The sequence below is a fragment of the Neofelis nebulosa genome, chromosome 12, assembly GCF_028018385.1.
Source record: "Neofelis nebulosa isolate mNeoNeb1 chromosome 12, mNeoNeb1.pri, whole genome shotgun sequence".
NCBI classification, from domain to species: domain Eukaryota; kingdom Metazoa; phylum Chordata; class Mammalia; order Carnivora; family Felidae; genus Neofelis; species Neofelis nebulosa.
In genome coordinates this window covers 18112224-18133622 of record NC_080793.1, presented here as the reverse complement: position 1 = coordinate 18133622, position 21399 = coordinate 18112224, and the positions used below count along the sequence as shown (strand labels likewise).

Below are 21399 nucleotides of genomic sequence, written 5' to 3'. Positions count from 1 at the left end.
CACAGAACTTCACAAATAAACATATGATTAGAAGTTGTGATTCTGTACTGATAGTGCAGATCAGTGGTTAAGAGGATACAATTTGAAGCCTGACTTCTAGGATTCCAATCTGGACTCCACCACTTCTTAGATGTGTGACTTTGGGAAAATCCATTAACTTATATGATTCAGTTTCCTTGTCTGTAAAATGATAATAATAGGGCATTGCACCAATTCTAAGACACACAGCTTTCCCCACTTTCATACCCTTGAAATGAGGACTTGTGTGTTATTAGTATCCTAATGGTAATTGTTGGCAGCATTTTTTTCTTAGTAGAATGCAAAATATTGGCACATATATCTAACTGCATCTTGCTGCAGTTAAAATATGCTTTTGTCTATTTCCTAGGGCTATTAATGGGATTAAATGAGATAATATATGTGAAGTCCATAGAAGAGAGCCTGACACATAGTTTGTATTGTACAATGGGCATTGTTATTATTATATGCTATAAAGAAAAAAATAAAGGGTACTAATGCTGGGTAAAAGGAATAACTGAGTCTAGAAAGTCAGCAAAAACCTCCTTGAGGATGAGACATTTAAGCTGAAACAAGAAAGATAAGGAGGAGGAAAGAAAGGGGAGAATAAGACTCGTAAGGAGTGAGGGTGGGTGGAGAGCAGACAGTTGAGTACAGAGGTAACAGCACCTGCAAAGAGCCTGTATTTGCTGGAAATGACTCATCACTAACCAGCATGGAACACTTCACAACCTGGCTTTGTATCCTAAGAACACTCCCAACCCCAACCTGTAAATTTACCATCATCTTCCTTTTCCACACTTTTGTTTATTGATAGTTCACTGCTGATAGGTACTACAGATAAATTTAAAGTTTATAAATTATTTTGAAAATAGCAGGACAGATACCATTTATAGAGCCACCAATATATTTTTGTAATATACTTGCTGAATAAAATTAAATATAGTCTCTAATTTAAATGCCAGTAAATTATATTTTTGATGACGAATCTCATCTTAAAATCTGAGAGCTCCCCTTCTTTTTGGCACATTCATCAAAGAGGTAAGAATCAGAGATACCTCCATTTATCTTCCTATTAGCAACTTCATCGGAAGACACTTCAGATCTCTCACACCCTCTTTCTTTCAGGTTCAGAAGCAAACGTTACCTTGGACCTTCAGAGGGGCTGGCAAGCTCCCAATAAGAAAACATTTTCAGTCTCTTTTGCAGCCCATTCTAACCTTCTTGTCCTTCCAAATTTTTGAACAGTCAGTCCTGTTGCTTTCTGTTGTGGGCTTTCTGAAATTTTATGACCTCATCTTTGACACAGATTGTCCTTTTTGAAAAGACCTCCACCCTCTTCCACAACATTTTACAACACCTCTAGACCAAATATAGCAAGACTCCCAAGTAAGAGATATAAAATGGTTTCCCTACAACCCATAAATGCTGTCACAGTTCTGTCCCTCAGTTCTGCATTTCTCCCTTGTCCCCAGTCCAACTGGGTCCTTTTATTTTTTTTCAGTCAGCTTATTCCATAAATTCTTTGTCCAATGGATTCATGCCTACCTCTGAGAATTCTCTGCAAATACCTATCAAAGAGAGAATGCCAGAATGCCTCTCTTTTCTCAATACTAAGCAAACTTCTCAAACACTGACTCCTCAAATAGTAGCTTCTTACTCAGTCTGGGTCCAAATCCAAGCTGTGATATTTAATAAATATATGACCTTGAGAATTTCATTCAACTGTTTTAAGACATAGCTTCTTGTATGGCAAATGGAAGCATCAATAACTACACTGAAGTATTGTTATGAAGCCCAAGGTAGTAATAGAAAGCTGCAGCAATTATTCTTGGTACACAATAAATGCACAATAAATTTCAGATGCCATTACTATTGCCCCAGTATTCATGCACTCCTTGATATCATACCCAAACTTGACCATGCCTCTCTTCACTGTAAGCTAGCTCTGGCCATTATCTAACACCTCCGTGTATTATATATAGATATGAACCTGTATCAAATGGATCACTTTGTTAAGATAAATAGAATTTTGTGGTTAACATTCATTTCATGGTCTTTAAACAGAAAAAGACCTTGGTTTGTTGTTGTTTGAATGGCTTTTGTTGGAAATGTTTTTTTAAAAGTTTGATTTAATTATCTTGCATGTCTTAATGAGGCATGGAGTTCATTAATTGACAATCAGCTTAGATGAGTTTTGTTTAATACAGGTTTTGGTATAGTTCTGGACCAAGGCATGGTGGCATAGACAGCATTCTGAATTCTGAGGATAAGGGTGACTCACTTCATGGAAGACTGATTTACTCTAGTTGAGGCCCACTAGAGTAACAACATAGTTGGACACACTAATCCTCAATGGATAAAGGATAGAGCTCACTTTATCTGAGTTCTAAAAAGACTAGTGGTACCCACCTCAAAGGAGAGGTGACTTTCAGAAGAGAGCTGTACCAGGTAAAATTTTTAGCAAAAACACTTAGCCAAAATTCACTGCCAGCACCCAGAGAGCTATCCATGGTCCTGACCAGCAGAACCATACACCCAACCCACTGAAAAAGCCCTGACATTTCATCAAATGAAACTTGCTTCTCATTCATTCACTCATTCATTCATTCATTCAAAAAAAAAAAAAAAGATGTATTAATGTGGTAACAGTTTCAGTTAGCTATAGCAATAAACAAGATGAACACTGGACAAGTTTTAACAAAACTATATACTCATAAAACAAATCTCTCCTCTCTGGTCTGACAGGAAGTGGGCTCTCTGTAGATAAATCTCAGCTTATTTAATTGTGCATCTCACCTGTGCACGATCTTACTTAAATGCTACACATCTGGTACCTGGAAACCCCCATGCTACAATCTCCTTCAAGGCAGGGACATTCTCCATTTCTGTGAATTCTTAAATTTACAACTTCATAAAGTCCTTGTGTCCCATTAAACTTGAACAATACAGGGCTTAGTAAATAACAAGATTAACCTATAAACACTAGAAATATTTAATACCATATAAGACAAATATAGGACATAACTACACTCATTGTATTCTCATTTCATATCTTATTGCAAATGAAAAGTGGCTGCTGAAGACACGGAAATAAACTGAACGTGACGGCGAACATGACTGAAGTTCTTATCAATTGGAAAAGAAAATTCAATCTTCTTTAAATGCCATTTACAAATTGTTTCAATCATACTCATGCTCTAAGTTATTAGTGCTCAAAAGGTCATAGAAACATGAATTTTGAACTGAGAAATATCTTAGGAATTATTCAGGGTTGTAATTCGTATCTTGCCACTAATTTACTTAGTGACACTGGGCAACTTGCTTAGCCTCAGTGGCCTTCAGTCTCATAATTAGATCAGACTAGATGATCACTAGGGATCTTTCTTGCATTAAAAGTTGTTTCCACTAATTTCTTTGTTGAAGAGAATGAATATGAAGTTCACAGCATATGCCATACTCAAGGGTGGATGACAAATCTGTGGCCAAGCTGACTCTAGGACTGAGAGCATTGGACTTACTTCATTGCACCAGTTTAGAAGTTGCCCAAGGACTAAATGAAAGTCCATTGATAGGAAAGTCCAGGTTATGGTAAGTTTCTCTATTAGGTGGTCAGCTCCTAGAGGTCAGGGACAACATCTTATTTAGTTCTGAAAAAATTTAACACAGTGCACAATGCTGGATTAGAGGTGTCTGATGAAATATTTATTAAGTTAATTGACATACAAATTGAATTAATTACATGAAGGCACTAGGGACTGCATAACTGATTATAAAATTAATAAAAGATGCTATGTTTTGAGTGCCCACCATACATTATATACTGTGCAGGGTGTATTGGAAATGTAATCTTTCATCTCATTCTCATAGTGCCCTGCCAAATAGGTCTTACTCTCATTTTTACATATTTTAAAAAATAAGTCTTGGATATATTAAATGGCTTTCCCAAAGCCCTACTTCAGTAAGCACAGAAGCAAAGATTTGAACCTGGTCTGACTCAAAAGGATATTCCAATTCTACTCTGGTTAACTAAATGCCTGAATGAATAAATAAAGAGATGAATGAATTAGTGACTAAAGGCATTAGTGTTCTGCTGTTACTTGCTTCTGGTTTGAAGCCATACTGTCAAATATTTTGTATGGAATTTAGCATGATACCACACATGTGCAGAACTTTAATAAAGCTGTTTCACAAAAGGATTTACTCGTAATGACATTCTGAAGAGTCAAAGCCTGATCATTTAAACTGCCTGGTTCTATACCATATGGGACTGTAGCAAGTAGTTCTTGAATGATCACTTCTGTCTTCTGAAAGATAAAGTGTAATGGTAGCCTATTCCAGAAAGGATCATAACACCACCGTCTGGAAACATTTTCAGACCTTCTCTAAATCTTCACTGAAGCCCTTCTTTGCCTTGGTCCTATATTGGTGTGTTCTCATCCCCTTCACTGTTAGAAGGTACATGTTAAATGATTGGCTTTCCAAAGAAAATAAGCCATGATTGGTGACATTAACCAATTTTGTTGGTATAAATACCTTCATCATAGCCAATTTTCTTTTTTAAAATTTTTTTCAACGTTTTTTATTTATTTTTGGGACAGAGAGAGACAGAGCATGAACGGGGGAGGGGCAGAGACAGAGGGAGACACAGAATCGGAAACAGGCTCCAGGCTCCGAGCCATCAGCCCAGAGCCTGACGCGGGGCTCGAACTCACGGACCGCGAGATCGTGACCTGGCTGAAGTCGGACGCTTAACCGACTGCGCCACCCAGGTGCCCCTTTTTTTTAATTTTTTTTTTTTTAATTTTTTTTTTTTTTTTTTTTATCATAGCCAATTTTCAAGCTATCTACATGACATAACTGAACAAAGAGCCAGGAAGAGATGATAACAATCAACTCTCATGAGTCTCATGAGCTGTTACAAAAGCCAACACAAGCATACCATGTATCCAATCCCATAATCAGCTCTGTGGGTGGTACTGATTGTTGAAATCCCTAGAAGAACACACTTGAACTGGGCTATGGCACACAGCCAGGAAAACTTGGCCAGGTTCATTCACACATCACGGCATCTATCTATCTATCTATCTATCTATGTATAGATACCTATATAGATATATAGATATCTATATAGATCTATATATATAGATCTATATATATGTATATATCTATACATATAGATCTATATAGATATCTATATAGATATCTATACATAGATAGATAGATATAGATATAACTATATATAGTTATATATATGTAATTATGTATGAAACTATATATATGTATGTATAATTATATATGTATATATATGTAATTATATGTATATATATGTGTGTGTGTGTGTGTACATATATATACATCTTCAGCAGTATTATGTCCCCACTTTTCTCCTTCTTCTTGGTCAGTTTGGAAGAATGATCCTTCTTATTGACAAATTCACTAAAGCTTTAAGGCATGATGAGCAATGATTGGACTCTATGACTTTGTTTGGCCCTACTCAAGGAAGGAGAAGCTTACTGAAGGAAGGAAAAGCCACTTTTGACAGATTTAAGGCCTGAATATGTGCAGGAGTTAGGGGTTTAGTTTTGCTATGACTTCCCTCATAGTCTAATTCCTGATAGAAAGCAAAGGAGGGGAGGCCTACCTATTGCCATGAACAATTAGATGGTTCCCCAAAACAATTGGACAGATGTGGAAAGTCGTTTCCCCTTTTCTCATAAAGTCTTACTAATACCTTTAGTGGTTCTCAGAATCTTCAGGTCCTTATCTTTCTCTGAGTTCTCTTCATCTTACCTTTCCAACTTCATCACCTGCGTCTCTCTTAGTTCTCCTCCTCTACTTACTATGCGGTATATTCTCCGGATGCCAGCTCAGATATACTGCTTTCTCGTTCCTGGAGTAATTTTAAACTTTCTTCCTCTTGATTTCAATCATTAAAATCCCTCTGTTAAGGGACGCTTCCTATTCATACTCCCTACTGATTCTACAAGGTTCAGATAAAAGGTCACGCACTCCATGATGTATCTCCTGAAATCCCCATCTAAAATACATTTTTCCCTTTTCTCCAGTCATGAGCTACTTTGTTAATGCCTGTTCTTGATTTATCCCACATTGTGTCTTTTATAATAGCTATATATGGGCATATTATTTTTATCCCTGTGAAAATGTGAAATCCATGAAGGCAGGAACATTGTCCAATTTGTCTGTGATTTCCCATAGCACTTAACACACAAGACTTATGAGTTGTGGAATTAAGAAAATCTTGCTTGAATTGAATCTAACAAATTGCAATAAATTTTTCAAAATGGGTGTGAGTCAAGCCCCATGAAAATATATTCAGGGATCTTATGTTACCATTTCCACTCCTCACCAGTAGATAGTCCCATCTGTTTATGCCTTGAATGACTTGTAAGAGTAAGGTTCTTTGCTGGACATGGTGGTGAGAAGGATACAGGAGTAAATGAGATACAGTCCCTGGCTTTAAGGAGCTTACATTTTAACAGGGCAGGCGTTTCCAAACAATAACTCAAGTCTTAATCAGATATTTAGTCAACAGAGAACTCTGATGATACTGTAGAAGTCATCCATTCTACCAGGAGGAAAGAAGAGGTCATCAGTGAATAGGATTTTACAAGGTCAATGATTAAAGAATGCAAGACACTTCAGGTAGAAGGAGGGGCCTGAACTCTAGTTAGAAGGTAAAACTTGGCCTGGGGTGTTTGGGAGGATTATAGAGAAGATGAACAGGGTGTAGGCTACAAGGAGAGTGTTCTTGGGGATGTGGCTAAATGGGAGGATGAGGCCAGAGCCTTCCAGCTTGTCTGGCTATGAGATGGTTCCTGGTGACCCAATTTCTCTAGAGCTGGAAGATATTTAATCTGAGCTCATAGGTAAGTGGATATGGAGGAAGAGACTAAAAACTGGTGTATAAAATTGTTTCACAGAGCATATAAATGTCCTTCCTTCCTTCATCCTTTCATGATTTTCTTTGTGTGCCAATTATACGCCAGCATTAGGCCAGGCTTGAAGGATACAGAGATAACCAAGACACATGCTTTGAATCCCCCCTTCCTCAGCCCCTAACAAAGCTTACGGTCTGGGGATAGACCCAGACAAGGAAAGAACAATGGCTGTGCACAGGGACGAGAACTATGACACAGGGACCTATGATAACAGAAAGGAGGACTCCTTAATCTGGTGAGGGGTTTGGACTGAATGGAATGGAAATAAAATAATAATAATAATAATAATAATAATAATAATAATAATAACAACAACCCCTGGTCTCCCAGTAAAAGAGGAAGAAAGATATTTCAAGAAGGAGGGAATAGTCCATCAAAGCAATGTAGGCATGAGAGGGTATGGTGCCTTCAGGGAATTGCAGGGATCAGTATATCTAAAGCCCAGGGCAGGTGGCACACAGGCAGAAAATAAAGTGCCAGATGTGAGCATGGCTTTGTCAGATAAATAAATTAACATATATGGCAACTAGGACTTATATTGTTTGTGTAGAAAATGAGAGGACTATTTGGGAGGGAAAGTGTTTAGAGCCTTGGTGCACCAAAGAGAGTCCTTGGCCAGAAGCATCAGCAGTAGTTGGTAGCTTTTTAGAAATGTAGGATCTTAGGGGCGCCTGGGTGGCGCAGTCGGTTAAGCGTCCGACTTCGGCCAGGTCACGGTCTCGCGGTCCGTGAGTTCGAGCCCCGCGTCAGGCTCTGGGCTGATGGCTCGGAGCCTGGAGCCTGTTTCCGATTCTGTGTCTCCCTCTCTCTCTGCCCCTCCCCCGTTCATGCTCTGTCTCTCTCTGTCCAAAAATAAATAAAAAAAAAAAAAAAAAAAAAAAGAAATGTAGGATCTTAAAGTCACAGTAGACCTACAGAGGCTCAAGAAGCAATGGTTAAGAGCTCAGTCCCCCGAGTTTGAATCCTGGCTCTCTATCTGCTGGCTGTGTGACTTTGATCCTCTCACCTTTCTTCTCTGGCATCAATACTGTCAGTGATAAAGTTGAGAAGGTCAACGCAGTGGATTCTTGTAGCATTTTCAGTTCTATGGTATATGTGTGTGTATGTGTGTGTGCAATTCCAGGGGATACTGGTGGGAGAACTGATCATTTCTAAAACTGCCTAGCACGTGCTCACCCCCTGGATGACCCACTGTTTGGAATTATGCCCTCAAGCTTGCAGCTAACAGAAAAGATCATCAGAAACCATGACCTTGCACCTGAAGGCAGATCCGATGGGAAGCCAGAAGGTCAGACCCTCAGGCACTGTGCTAGCTGTGGCTTCATAGAGGGAGGCAAGGGAGGAGATACCTTCTGTTCTCTTCTACCAATAGTCTTGCCTGCTTTTTAAGGAAAGAAAAGGAAAAAGAAGAAGAAAAAGAAAAAAGAAAAAGAAACAGAAACAAGAAACAAAACATACAAAGAAAAAAAAAAAGAATGTACAGGACCAGATCCAGAGGCACATCATTTCACAAGGGCATTCCTGGCTGTTGGATGAGGATAATCGAGTGTGTGTGTGTGTGTGTGTGTGTGTGTGTGTGTGTGGTGGGAGTAAAGGGGTACTACTGCTTAGGGTGATAGTGCCTTAAAGCCTAAATGTTTTAATTAAGAGAAAGAAGATTCAGCTGTCTGGTCAAATGATACACTAAAGCTGCATTGCATTTTCCAAATAGCTTCCCCAACAGGCCTATGTAAAAGCTACAAAAATGTGTCTAAACAGACTTCCAACTAAAGGATAAGAGGGGATCGTGGTTTGAAAGCCAAATCCTTGCCCAACCCAGAGACTCAAGGGTTAGCCTGGAGAAGCCCTCTCTTCACTCCTGAACTGTTGCCCCATGGAGCAGTGGGAGAGAACCGAGATAGAGCACACCTTTGACCTGGGCCACTGAGAGCCCTCAGCTCTGCACAGAGGTGGCCGCATGGGCATTGTGCAATGGACTTTCCAAGCAAGATGGCCAGGCTCTTGTTAACGAAGAAGAAATGAAGTTCCAGAGAGACTACACCAATGTAAGTCATAGGGAAGAGCAAAGGACTGGGAGCTAGAACAGCTTCATGTCTAACTTGCTTTGGGACCTTGCCAACTCTTTTCTCTCCAACTTCTATTTCCCAGTTTGTGGACATTAATAACCACCACTTATTGAACAACAAGTAGGAATAAGATATTATCTATGTACTAATCATTTACTATAAAGAAGACACTGTCTCCTAGGTTTAAATATCATGGGTATGCTATTGACTCATACATTTCTATCTCCAGCTAAAACTTCTTTGAATTTGACTTCTGGACATCAATGCCTGTCTTCTATCTCTACTTGATGTTTACTAGTCATCTTGAACTTACATCCAAAACAGTACCCTTAATCCTCCTCACCTCAATCCTGACCCTCCCACAGCATCCTCTGACTCAATGAAAGAGAAGTCCATTCATCCCACTGTTCGGACTGAACCCTTTGGAATCATCTTTGACCCCTCTCTGCTTCTCACCTTTCAGACCCAATTACAAGGACTGTCAAATCTACCCTCTAAATAGGTCCAGAATTTGACCATCTTTCCCCCTTACCCCTGTGGGCCAAGCCACTGCTAACGCTTACCTATATTAGAATAATAGTGCCCTTGAATGCCAAGTCAATTTGCCACGCACCAGCCAGAGTACTTCTGTTAAAATCCAGGCCACATCATGTCGCTCCTTTGGCTCAGAATCCTCCAGTGACATCTCACCTCACTCAGAGTAAAATCCAAAGTCCTTGTCATCCTCTGTAAGTCCCAGAATCCGCCCCACCCAACCTTCTGCTTTTCAAATTTTCCTTCTACTCCTCTCCTCTCTCATCTCCATCTAACCACACCATTCTTCCTATTGAACCAATGGCAACATCCCTGAACTCCTGCTGCAGCGTGCTGGCCCTTGTCGTTGCCTCTACCTAGAATACCGGTCCCCCAGATAGTCACATGGCTTCCATCATCTTAGATTCAGGGTGCCCACTCAAATGTCCTCTTCTCAGAGAAGACTTCCCTGACCACTGCATATGATAACAGCTCCACCCCCACTCCCAGCTTAGCATCCCATATGCTGTACGCTTCCCCCCAGCATGCATCATCACCTGACAGAGCACATATATTTTCCTGTTTGTTGTAGCACTGTCCAACAGAACTTTCTGCAGGGGTGGTAATGTTCTACATCTGAGTTGTCCAAGAGGTAGCCATTAGTCACACGTAGCTTGAAATATGGCTAATGTGACTGGGGAAATGAATGCTTACTTTATTTAATTCCACTTAATTTAAATAGCGACATGCGGCTAGTGGCTACCTTGTTAGTGCAGATTTAATGTATCCTTGGAATATAAACTTAATTAGGGCAGAGATTACACTATTTTGTTCACTGCTATATCTTCAATGCCTAGGAAGATGTCTGCCCTGTGGAATGAATGAGTAAATGAATTTACGAGGGGCTTTCCACGTATTATCTCATTTAATCCTAACAACAGTCTTCTGGGTTAGATGCTGTTTTCATTCTCTGGTACTCAGAGAGAGGAAGTATCTTTCTAAAGAACACCCAGCTAGTGTGTACACTATGATCAATATCTCCCCACTTAAGAACATGGGGATCTATCTAATGTACAACATAGTGAACAGTTAAAGTGGTTTTATATACTTGAAAGTTGCTACACAAAAGTTATCACCGCAAAAAGAATGGTATATGAAGTGACGGGGGTGCTAGTGAGTCTGAAGGTGGTAATCATTTCATGGTATATATGTGCATTATTAAATCATGGCATTGTTCACCTTAAACTTATACAATGTTATATGTCAATTTAATTTCAGTAAAGCTGGAAAAAATGACAAAGAACATCCAGCTAGTAAGAGGTAGATAGGATCTGAGCTCAGGGATGCTAGATGATGTTCAGACACCTTGCTTTGAAATTGGACCAGATGCTGTCTGTGGTCCTTTCTCCTTCTGGGATTCTATGGTTTTATGGAACTTTCTCCCTTGCCAGGTGATGGCAGCGTATAGTTTAATGGCCAATGGAACTGATGGGCCTTCATGTAAAATCCCTTGTCCATGGCTCGAGAGCCATGATTCTTCAGGTAGAAGGGGTGTAGACCATCTTTTGGCCCATATCCTCCCTCCCTCTATCCCCAGCCTAACCCATGGCTCACCAGTGTCTGGGTCGCAGAGCTGCTCACAGGCATCTGTCGTCCTCTGTCCGCAGAGGTCTCTCACCCATGGGGAGGTGGCGTTGATCTGGTAATACAAGGACAGCTTGGCCGGGTTTAACCAGTCTGAGACATCCAGGTAGCTCCCTTCACTCACCACAAAGCTGCTCCCTGCAGGTGAACAGAGAGAAAGACAGCTACTTTCTCCCTGCTTTTAGGATACAGACATAGATGTGTCCTGCTGTTGATGCTGCAGGCTGAGAACACAGACAGGTACATACAAGCCATCTCCCCACCCCAGGACCCTGTTCTTACTTGACCACCGGCATTTACAGAGCATTTATAGCGTGCTTGTCACAATATGAGCAGCCACTAGAGACACACAAATCAGACACAGAGACAGTTCAGCCTAGTGGTTAGGAGTTGGGCCCTGAGAACTCGTAGAGACTTAGGTACAAATCAAGAATCTACCCTTACCTGCCATTGACTTTGGGAAAGGCACTCAATGCCTCTGGGCCTTGGTTACATCATCTGTAAATAGGAATATTAATGGAACCCACCTCATTGTTAGAAAAATGGAATAAATTAATGTAGACAAAATGCTATGCTTAGCCAGGGCCTGACTTGTCCTAGTAAAGAATCCTTAAACATTAAAATTTAAAAGCAAAAAAAAAAGTGCTAACGTCCCTGTTCACTCAGGCACCTCCCCGCCCCCCCTACTGAAAAGGGGTTATTAATGCCCACAGGGGCCAGAGAGACTAGCAGAGTAGCTTCTTGGCCTCCTGGCCTAGATTTTGTTTTTTATTCTATTAGGGAGAGAAAGAGAGAGGGAATAGAGAGAGCACAGAATAGAAAACCCAGATATAAACCCACAATTACAGAGGGAGGTGGGGGGAAAAAGAGAAATTCAAAGAAATCGGTAGCACGTCTAAGAAAAAAAGCCACACTTGTGCAATGGAAAATGCCTTAATGTTGGGGAACAATGGAGTTTGGGGTGAACTGGCAGTTCGGGTTCTATCAGACTGGAGTAGCTGCAGGCCCACTCCAGCCAACTCTTGCCAAAATGGGTCTATGAGCCAGTAGTCCAAGAATGTCAGGTTTTCTTCAGGCAGAGTCCAAAAATTCAGATTTTAATTGTAATCAAGCAATCTGGCAATAATGACTTAAATTTGTTCTTAAAAAACTTGTGTAGGTCCGACAAAAGACTCTAGCTTTGCAATCTATGCTCTAAAATATTCCTTTTAACGTATATAGGTGCACACAAATATGTATACCTCTACACAGGCATACATACATACCTGAATGCATACATACACATACACACATATACATAAATAAACACACACACACACACACACATATTCCTTGGGAGCAGGGAACAGAAGCCTGTTCAGGGTGGCTGCATATTGGGTATATGTGGTGAGTGTATACATATAAAAATAGAGCAAAGGTGTCTCACATCATTAGACAACAAGAAGGAATAAAAGGCATTCGAATTGGCAAGGAGGAAGTAAGAGTTTTACTATTTACAGATGACATGATACTATATACAGAAAATCCTAAAAATATTCCACCAAAAAACTACGGGAACTCATAAATGAATTCAGTGAAGTCACAGGATACAAAATCAATATACTGAAATCTGTTCCATTCCTATACACTGATAATGAAGCAGCAGAAAGTGAAATTAAGAAAACAATCCCATTTATAATTGCACCCCAACCAATAAAAGATCTGCAAATAAACTTAATCAAAGAGGAGAAAGACCCATATCCTGAAAACTCTAAAACATTAATGAAAGAAATTCAAGATGATACAAAGAAATGGAAAGACAGTCCATGTTCATGTGTTGTAAGAACAAATATTGTTAAAGTGTCTATTATTCTACAGATTTAATGTAATCCCAATCAAAATGCCAACAGCATTTTTCGCAGAACTGGAAGAATAACCCTAAAATCTGTATGGAAGCACAAAAGACCCATGCCAAAGCAATGGTGAAAAAGACAAACAAAACTGAAGTCATCACAATGCCAGACTTCAACTTATATTACAAAGCTTTAGTAATCAAAACCATATGGTACCGGCATGAAAACAGACATATGGACCAACAGCACAGAACTGAAAACCCAGATATAAACCCGCAATTATACGGTCAATTAATCTTTGACAAAGGAGGAAAGAATATACAATGGGAAAAAGGCAGCTTCTTCAACAAATGATATTGGAAAAACTGGACAGCTACATGCAGAAGCAGGAAACTGGCCCACTTTTTTACACGATACACAAAAATAAACTAAAAATGGATTGAAGACCAAAATATGAGACCTGAAACCATAAAAATCTTAGAAGAGAGCACAGATAGTAATTTCTCTGGCATCAGCTGTAGCAATGTTTTTCTAGATATGTCTCCTGAGGCAAAAGAAATAAAAGCAAAAATAAACTATCGGGACTACATCAAAATAAACAGCTTCTGCACAACAAAGGAAAAAATCAACGAAACTAAAAGGCAACCTACTGAATGGGAAAACATATTGGCAAATGACATATCCAATAAAGGGTCCAGTATCCAAAATATATGAAGAACTTATATAACTCAACACCAAAAAATGAATAATCTAATTTAAAAATGGGCAGAAGACATGAACAGACATTTTTCCAAAGAAGACAAATAGGCAACAGACACATGAAAAGATGCTCAATATCTCTCATCATCAGGAAAATGCAAATCAAAACTATGGTGAGTTTTCACCTTACACCAGTCAGAATGGCTAAAATCAACACAAGAAACAACAAGTGTTGGAAAGGATATGGAGATACGGGAACCCTCTTATACTGTTGGAATGCAAACTGGTGCAGCCACTCTGGAAAACAGTATGGAGCAGTATGGAGTGTCCTCAAACAGTTAAAAATAAAATTACCTTATGATTCAGCAATCACACTACTGTGTATTTATCCAAAGAATACAAAAAACACTAATTCAAAGGGATACGTTCACCCTGATATTTATTGCAACATTATTTGCAAGAGCCTAACTATGGAAGCGGCCCAAGTGTCCATCCATAGATGAATGGATAACTAAGATGTGGTGGTAGGGTGACAAGGGTGGCTCAGTCAGTTAAGGATCTGACTCTTGATTTCAGCTCAAGTCATGATCTCATGCCCCATGAGTTTGAGCCCCGCATCAGGTTCCATGCTGACAGTGTGGAGCCTGCTTGAGATTCTCTCTCTCTCTCTCTCTCTCTCTCTCTCTCTCTCTCTCTCTCTCTGCCCTGCCATGTGCTCTCTCTCTCTCTCTCAAAATAAATAAGAATAAACTTTAAAAAATGTGGTATATAATATACGATGGAATATTACTCAGACATAAAAAAGAATGATATCTTGCCATTTGCAATGACATGGATGGAGGAGGAGAATATAACGCTAAGTGAAATAAGTCAGAGAGAGACAAATACCATATGACTTCACTCATATGTGGAATTTAAGAAACAAAACAAACCAACAAAGAAAAAGAGAGAGAGAAAAACAAGAAACTCTCACCTATCGAGAACAAACTGATGGTAATCAGAAGGGAAATGGTGGGTGACATAAGTGATGGAGATTAAGAGTACCCTTATCATGATGAGCACTTAGTCATGCATGGAAGTGCTGAATCACTCACTATATTGTACAACTAAAATTAACAGAACAGTGTATGTTAACTATATTGAAATTAAAATTAAAAAGAAACTTAATAAATGAAAAAAAGAAAACACAGATAAAATCTCCATTAAAAAAAAATACAGCACAGGTCAAATTTCATAGGAGGAAAGAAAAACCAAAAAGTTCAAGTAGGACCAAGCTCCACCACGCTGGACTTGGAGAGCAGTTCTAGATTTATAACAGATCTACAGACCTCAGCAGCAGGAGATCTTAAATTGTTTCACAATTAACATGACTCAGCTTCTTTCCATGCATTTGCTTCCCTGTACCTCACGATCAACCAACAAAAGCTTTCCATGTATGCAATTTAAATTTTCCAAAGAGGGACCCGGTTACTGGGCATCATTTGGGTTTAACGAGAACCTGTCTGCCAGGTCACAAAAGACCTTGCTGGCTGACTGCAATGATTGTGCTCCTCTCGGCCCTGGTGTCCAGCTGTGGTCCAATGGGCAATGGCCAGGGACACAGGATCACATCAGACCATACCTGAATGCCTCGAGGATCTAAGATTCCCTGAGGGCATGGCAGGCAACATTATCCTCTCTAACTCACATAGAGGATATGATTTCTATCATCTTATAGAATGAGTTCTTCAGTAGGAGTACAGTGGACAATGTGATTTGGGGTGATGATGAAAGAGGGATTCTATGAGAAACACATAAGGGATAGATAGCATCAGGCTCAGAGATAAGGAAATGACCACATTTGAAGTCAGCCTTAGAATCCTTGGCAGCGAAAGGAAAAAAAAAAAAAAAGGAAAAGAAAGAAAAAAGTCTGCTGGATTCCATATTTCAAATTTCTGGCAAGGAAAGATATGCAAATCTATCTGCAAAGCCATATTTTCCCCTCTGGAACTAAGCCCGAGCAGAAACATGTCGCATGGGTCCCTGTGCAAGGCACCGAACATCAGTATCAACCACAGATTTTTCTTTTAAAAAGCACAGTCATGCTGTTTAAATGGGTAATTCTTGTATTTATTCTCACTAAAGACTGAGGGATGGATATTGAATTGTGTCCCAGGGCTGAGTTTGGCTAATCCCACTACTTCAGGGAAACTACACGGTGCAGCCATACAGAGAATAGAGTCAGCAATCCATGGATTCAGATCTTCACTCTGCTACTTACAAACTGTAAACCTGGGCAAATCCTCCATCACCTCACATGAAAAATGTGGTTCCTAATTTCTCCTTCATAGGGTTGATATAAAGACTAAATGAGACAATGCATGTATCTTAGGTCAGGTTTACCAGAAATGAGGCTCAAAGGCAAAGACTGACATGCAGGAGGTTTACTGGGTGCTGCTTGTAAGGAAATGACCAAATGGCATTGAGAGTGAGCAGAGGGAGAAGTCAAATAGTGATGCTGTTGCAGCAAAGACGCCAGGGCTGATCCCAGCAGGACATTCTGGGGCTGGGATGGTCCTTCACAGTTGTCCCGAATCAAGACAATGTATCAGGCCTTTGTACCCTCACTTTAACCAGTCATAGGCTGCGGGCTATCTTTGGGGGAGGGGCATGGACTTGGATGAAGTGGTCCTTTTCCATGAAGGACATTTCTCCAAGAAAGGCTCAGAGCCAAGTGGTCAGCCACCAACATTCCTGGAAGCCGGGGGAATAGTGCCTATGTTCTAACGACAGATTTGGTCATGGCATTAGTACATCCACTACAATATGTGATGTCCCTAGCACATTGTGAAATCTCAACTAACAAGAGTGATGTTAGTTTTTATTTGAATTTCTTATAAACCTGGACGCTCCAAATCCAATACTGGTTTATCAGAACTCTCTTAAATATGGGGAAATAAGAGTCTCTTTGAAAGACAATGACTCAAAAGCAGGTTATATTCAACTTCTTTAAAAAGGTACTCTACCAAAGCATACTGTTGTTGTTGTTGTTGTTGTTGTTTTAATGTTTATTTATTTTTAAGAGACAGAGAGAGAGCATGAGTGGGGGGCGGGGGGCAGAGAGAGAGGGAGACACAGAATCTGAAGCAGGCTCCAGGCTCCGAGCTGTCAGCACAGAGCCCGATGTGGGGCTCGAACCCACGAACGGTGAGATCATGACCTGGGCTGAAGTCGACACTTAACCTACTGAGCCACCCAGATGCCCCTATACTGTTGGTTTAATGGCAGAAGGAAGTTACTATCCTTTGAATGAGTGTGTTACACATCCTGTTCACTTAATTCTTACAACAGACCTATGGGGGTATGTATTCCCCCCATTTGACAGGACAGCACAAGTTGAGAGAGAAACTAAGTTACCTGAATTTATAAGTAATAAGTGGCCCAAGTAGAAAGTGACTCTAGGTATTTCAGCATCCAAAGCTGGGACATACCCATTATTCCAGGCTGGCATGAGAGCCGGGGCTTTGATTCAGTATTAGGCAGAGTTTCCCTCTTCCATGATTTCATTTCTCCTCTGATAGTCTATGCATCCCTCTGTAGAGTGTATCCTAGAGTGCTGGAAGTCTTTTGCCTTTTCTGATTGACAGCGATTTCGTACAGGGAAGAGGTCATGACTCATTAGTCCTTATCAATGCAGCCCTCAGCAGAATGCCTGGCATATATTAGGAGTTTGGAGAATGTCTGTTGAATGAATTAATGAAATCACAGTCCCATGCTTGACTGGAAGGAATTTCAACTAACTTCAGCATGGGATTGTGAAGCAGGAATGCCTCCACATGGATCCCAAAGGGTTTTTGTTTGTTTTTTGTTTTTATCCTGTGAGAGCCAGAATACAAGATGAGCCCTTCAGGTTCTCCCTCGCCCCAAATCAATCAAGGTTCTTGAGTTCTCATTTGCCCCATGGACTTGTGATATAGATGATTAAAATAGAGATGCTGGAGGGGTTCAGTGTGAAGGAGGAAGGACATGTGGCAGGGAGATGTCACATCAGATAGTGAAAGGAAGTAACTGCACAAAATGTAATTTCAAGACTTAATCCATGTGTTCATTTAACCAACATTTATTAAGCCCCTCCTTGCATAAGAAATGGATACCAAGAAAGATAAATGGAGGGAATCTGTCAAGAAAATTACAGATTAGCAAGGGAGATCAAATGTGTGCACAGATGGATATAATACCTCCTAGAGTGTTGGGAGAACTGCATGACAAGGATGGGCATCTTTGAGGATAAGTGGAAGGAAAAAAGGGTGTTGTAGAGGAATCATTGAAGAGCTGGCCTTTAAGCTAGATTTCGAAGGATACCAAGGAGAACAAACTTGGCAAAAGTTGAGGTGGCATCTGCCCCTCAAGGCTCACCTTCAGATCTGCCTTATGCTCCTTAGGAGGAGATTAAGATCTCTCTCATACATACAAGGCATTCTACTCAACTGGAAGCTATATATGCCATATTATAGGTTTACTAATTCATCCATATATTTATTCATTTAACAAATAAATCACCTACCATGTGCTGGGCCCTGTCTCATCCTCTGGGTGAGTAAAATATGGCATCTGTCTACAGAGAGCTTATAGTCCAGGAAGGGAGTTCAGAAATAGCAAATCTAAGGCAAAGCAGGATTTTTTTAAAAAAATTTCCTCTTCCTTATTCTCCCATCTAGATTGTACACTTCTTGAAAGTAGAGACTATGCCTTATCTAACTCTGCAATCACCACAGTGCTTAGGGTATAGTGGAGGTTCAGAAGATTTTGGGGAGTGTGTGTGAGAGAGACTAAGAGAAGAGAGAGAGAGAGAGAGAGAGAGAGAGAGAGAGAGAGAGAGAATGCACGCAAACATGCACAGTGAGGCCAAAGAGTGGCAAGCAGCTCTCTCTGGGTAAGTTCTAGCATTACTTTGAGAATAGATATATAGAAAAGGAATAGAAATGCATTTTTCTGTGTGTCTCACACATCTCTAGTTTTCCAATGGACGCTGTTTTATTTTCTTGGCTTTGGACCAAAAGTACCCCCATTTTTCTGGGCGCTCTGAGAATCCTCTTTGTGCTCAAATCAATCTCCCCAGAGCAGTGACTCTGGAATGAATCTTTGCCAAAATCTCATCTTCAAAATGTCATGTTTCCTTATTTTTAAATATATATATATATATATATATATTTTTTTTTTTTCTCCCACTGGCTTGTGGGAATATACATCATCTAATTAGCCAAATGGATTTTCAGTTCAGCCCAATCGTTTCCTTATCTAGCATCTGAAGCTCAGCGTTGCTCAGGGGACTGAACGGGCACGGAGGTCCTCATTAACTCTGATCTTCAATTACATTGATTATAAGCCTGCTTCTGTAATTGTGCAGCATAGATCAGAGGTGAGCTGGGGAGCTCAGGCCACTCGGTAGTGTTCTATGAAAAGCCAGAGGCATATCGGCCCCTAAAGAAACAGAAAGCTACAGATGAGAACTAAAAATACCACGGAAGGAGGTATCACCAGACAAAATTGCCTGGCGAGCCGGACAGCAGCTGCAAATCCCTTTCATTATACCTCGAATCATGAGACAGACCTCTGAGAACCATGGATAGAAAATTTCAAAAGAAGGCTCTGGTCACAGTGGTGAATGAGAAGCAGGGAAAGGAAAGGTTGTATGGTGGAAAGGTGGTCTTCACAAATGAAGCTCAGGGAATTTTCTGGCCAAAAGTACATGGCTCTTTTTTTTCCCCCTTCTCATTCTTTGGGTACAAAATAATTAAAGGTTTCTTTCCTAATGTTACAGCATGTATTCATTCCCATGATGATCTCATCTGTCAGGGTCTCAGACCTGGGAGAAAACGTCTTTGGGGAGCATAGGATGAGAAAACAAAAACAAAAATGAAAAACAAGAAGTGAGCCACCCACCTTCAGCTCAACAGACCCATGAAGAGTGCACCCACACCCACCTCTCTTCCCTGTCCAGAGAGCCCCACGTTAGGCTTGAATACATTCCACCACTTGCCATTGACTGAAAGCCATTTCAGGAGTGAGTGACCAAACTCTGCAAATGGGGGGTTAGATGCATCAGCCATGTTTCTCTGTGCTGTTGCCCCCTGGTCTTCTTCCAGCTCTCTTCCCTTCTGTTGCATTCTTCCCCCTCGCCTGGCATCAATGTCAACCTATTCCTCTGTAAGTTCTATGTGTCATGGGCTGATCTATGGCGTCCCCAAATTTCACATGTTGAAAGTCCTAACGCCCCATACCTCTGAGTATCCTTGTATTGGGGGCTGGGGTCTTTTAAAGAGGCAATTAAGGTTAAATGAGGTCATTAGGTTGGGGCCCTAATCCAGTAGGACTGATGTCTTTATAAGAAGAGGAGACGAGGCCACAAACACAGAAGGACGACCATGTGAAGACGCAGGGAAAAGCTGGCCATCTACAGGCCAAGGAGAGACATCCTCAGAAGAGGACCTTTTGGCCAACAACTTGATATCAACTTCTGGCCTCGAGAACTATGGGGAAATAAATTTCTGTTGTTTAAGCCACACAGTCTGTGGTATTTTGTTATAGCAGTCCTGGCAACTATTGTACTATCTCTGTCTTATATGACAACAACTACCTCTTTAAAAAGTTTTTTTCGATGTTTATTTAGTTTTGAGAGGGGGGAGTAGGGAGGGAAGGGGGAAGGGGCAGAGAGAGAGGGAGACACAGAATTGGAGGCAGGCTCCAGGCTCTGAGCTGTCAGGACAGAGCCTGACACGGGGCTCAAACTCACGGACCGCAAGATTATGACCCAAGCGGAAGTCAGACACTCAACCGACTGAGCCACCCAGACGCCCCTCACAACAATTGCCTCTTGACACTTGCATTTGCCCCATTTATTAACCTTTATTTTTGTCACAGATTCCTATGTATCACTTTCCAGAATAAAGTTCTCAAATGCATAAAATACAATGCATAGCATTACAAAGGAAACCAATAGTGGAAACACCCTAGTCTGAGCTACATTAAGCTATTTCCATCCATTCCACAGATGCCCAGTCTGCTACCTGACCTGCTTCCAAACACTTGAACATCATTGGATGGACAAGGAGTGGCAGCCAGACTATAATGAATATTCAATCCCGCTGAAGTATGTGAATGAGATGCAAATGACAGAGAAGAAAACTAAGAAAACATGGAGAAGAAGTTCCACTGGCTATTTTAAAAAGGGCTGGCCTCTTTCTTTTTGTTCAAATACTAATTTTTTAAAAATCTCTGAAGAAGATAGAAACTTGGTAAAATTAGAATTGTCTTAGAACAACCACACAATAGAGCATAATTTTATGAAGCTAAGTTACATATTTAATTTTAAAGAGGGTTAGAAAATTTTGAGTTCCTTTTTTCATTATCACCTGCTAAGGAACCTTTTTCAACACACTTTTCCTCAACCACTCCCAACTCATGAAGTTTTAATACCACAGATATACTCTGTATATATGAATATGTACTATGCTTTCGATGTACATAAAAAAGAGTAAAAGGAGGTCCTCCTGCCCCCAGAATCAATTTTAATGTCTTTGGAGGTATTATTATCCTCACTGAGAATGGCTGCTACAGTTACAGATAAACTTAGGGTTAAGAAAAGCAAGGGATAGGGGCACCTGGGTGGCTCAGTTGGTTGAGTGT

At 40.4% G+C, this 21399-nt stretch overlaps 1 protein-coding gene across 4 annotated transcripts in view; it reads right to left on the bottom strand.

Annotated features, from left to right (window-relative positions):
- ASTN2 (astrotactin 2) overlaps positions 1-21399 on the bottom strand; it is an 885184-nt gene that overhangs the window by 481296 nt on the left and 382489 nt on the right. For all 4 annotated transcript variants that reach the window (XM_058694362.1, XM_058694365.1, XM_058694363.1 and 1 more), the window contains one exon: positions 11174-11341. In XM_058694362.1, coding sequence (XP_058550345.1) covers positions 11174-11341 — 168 coding nt within the window. The remainder of the gene's footprint in view (positions 1-11173; positions 11342-21399) is intronic.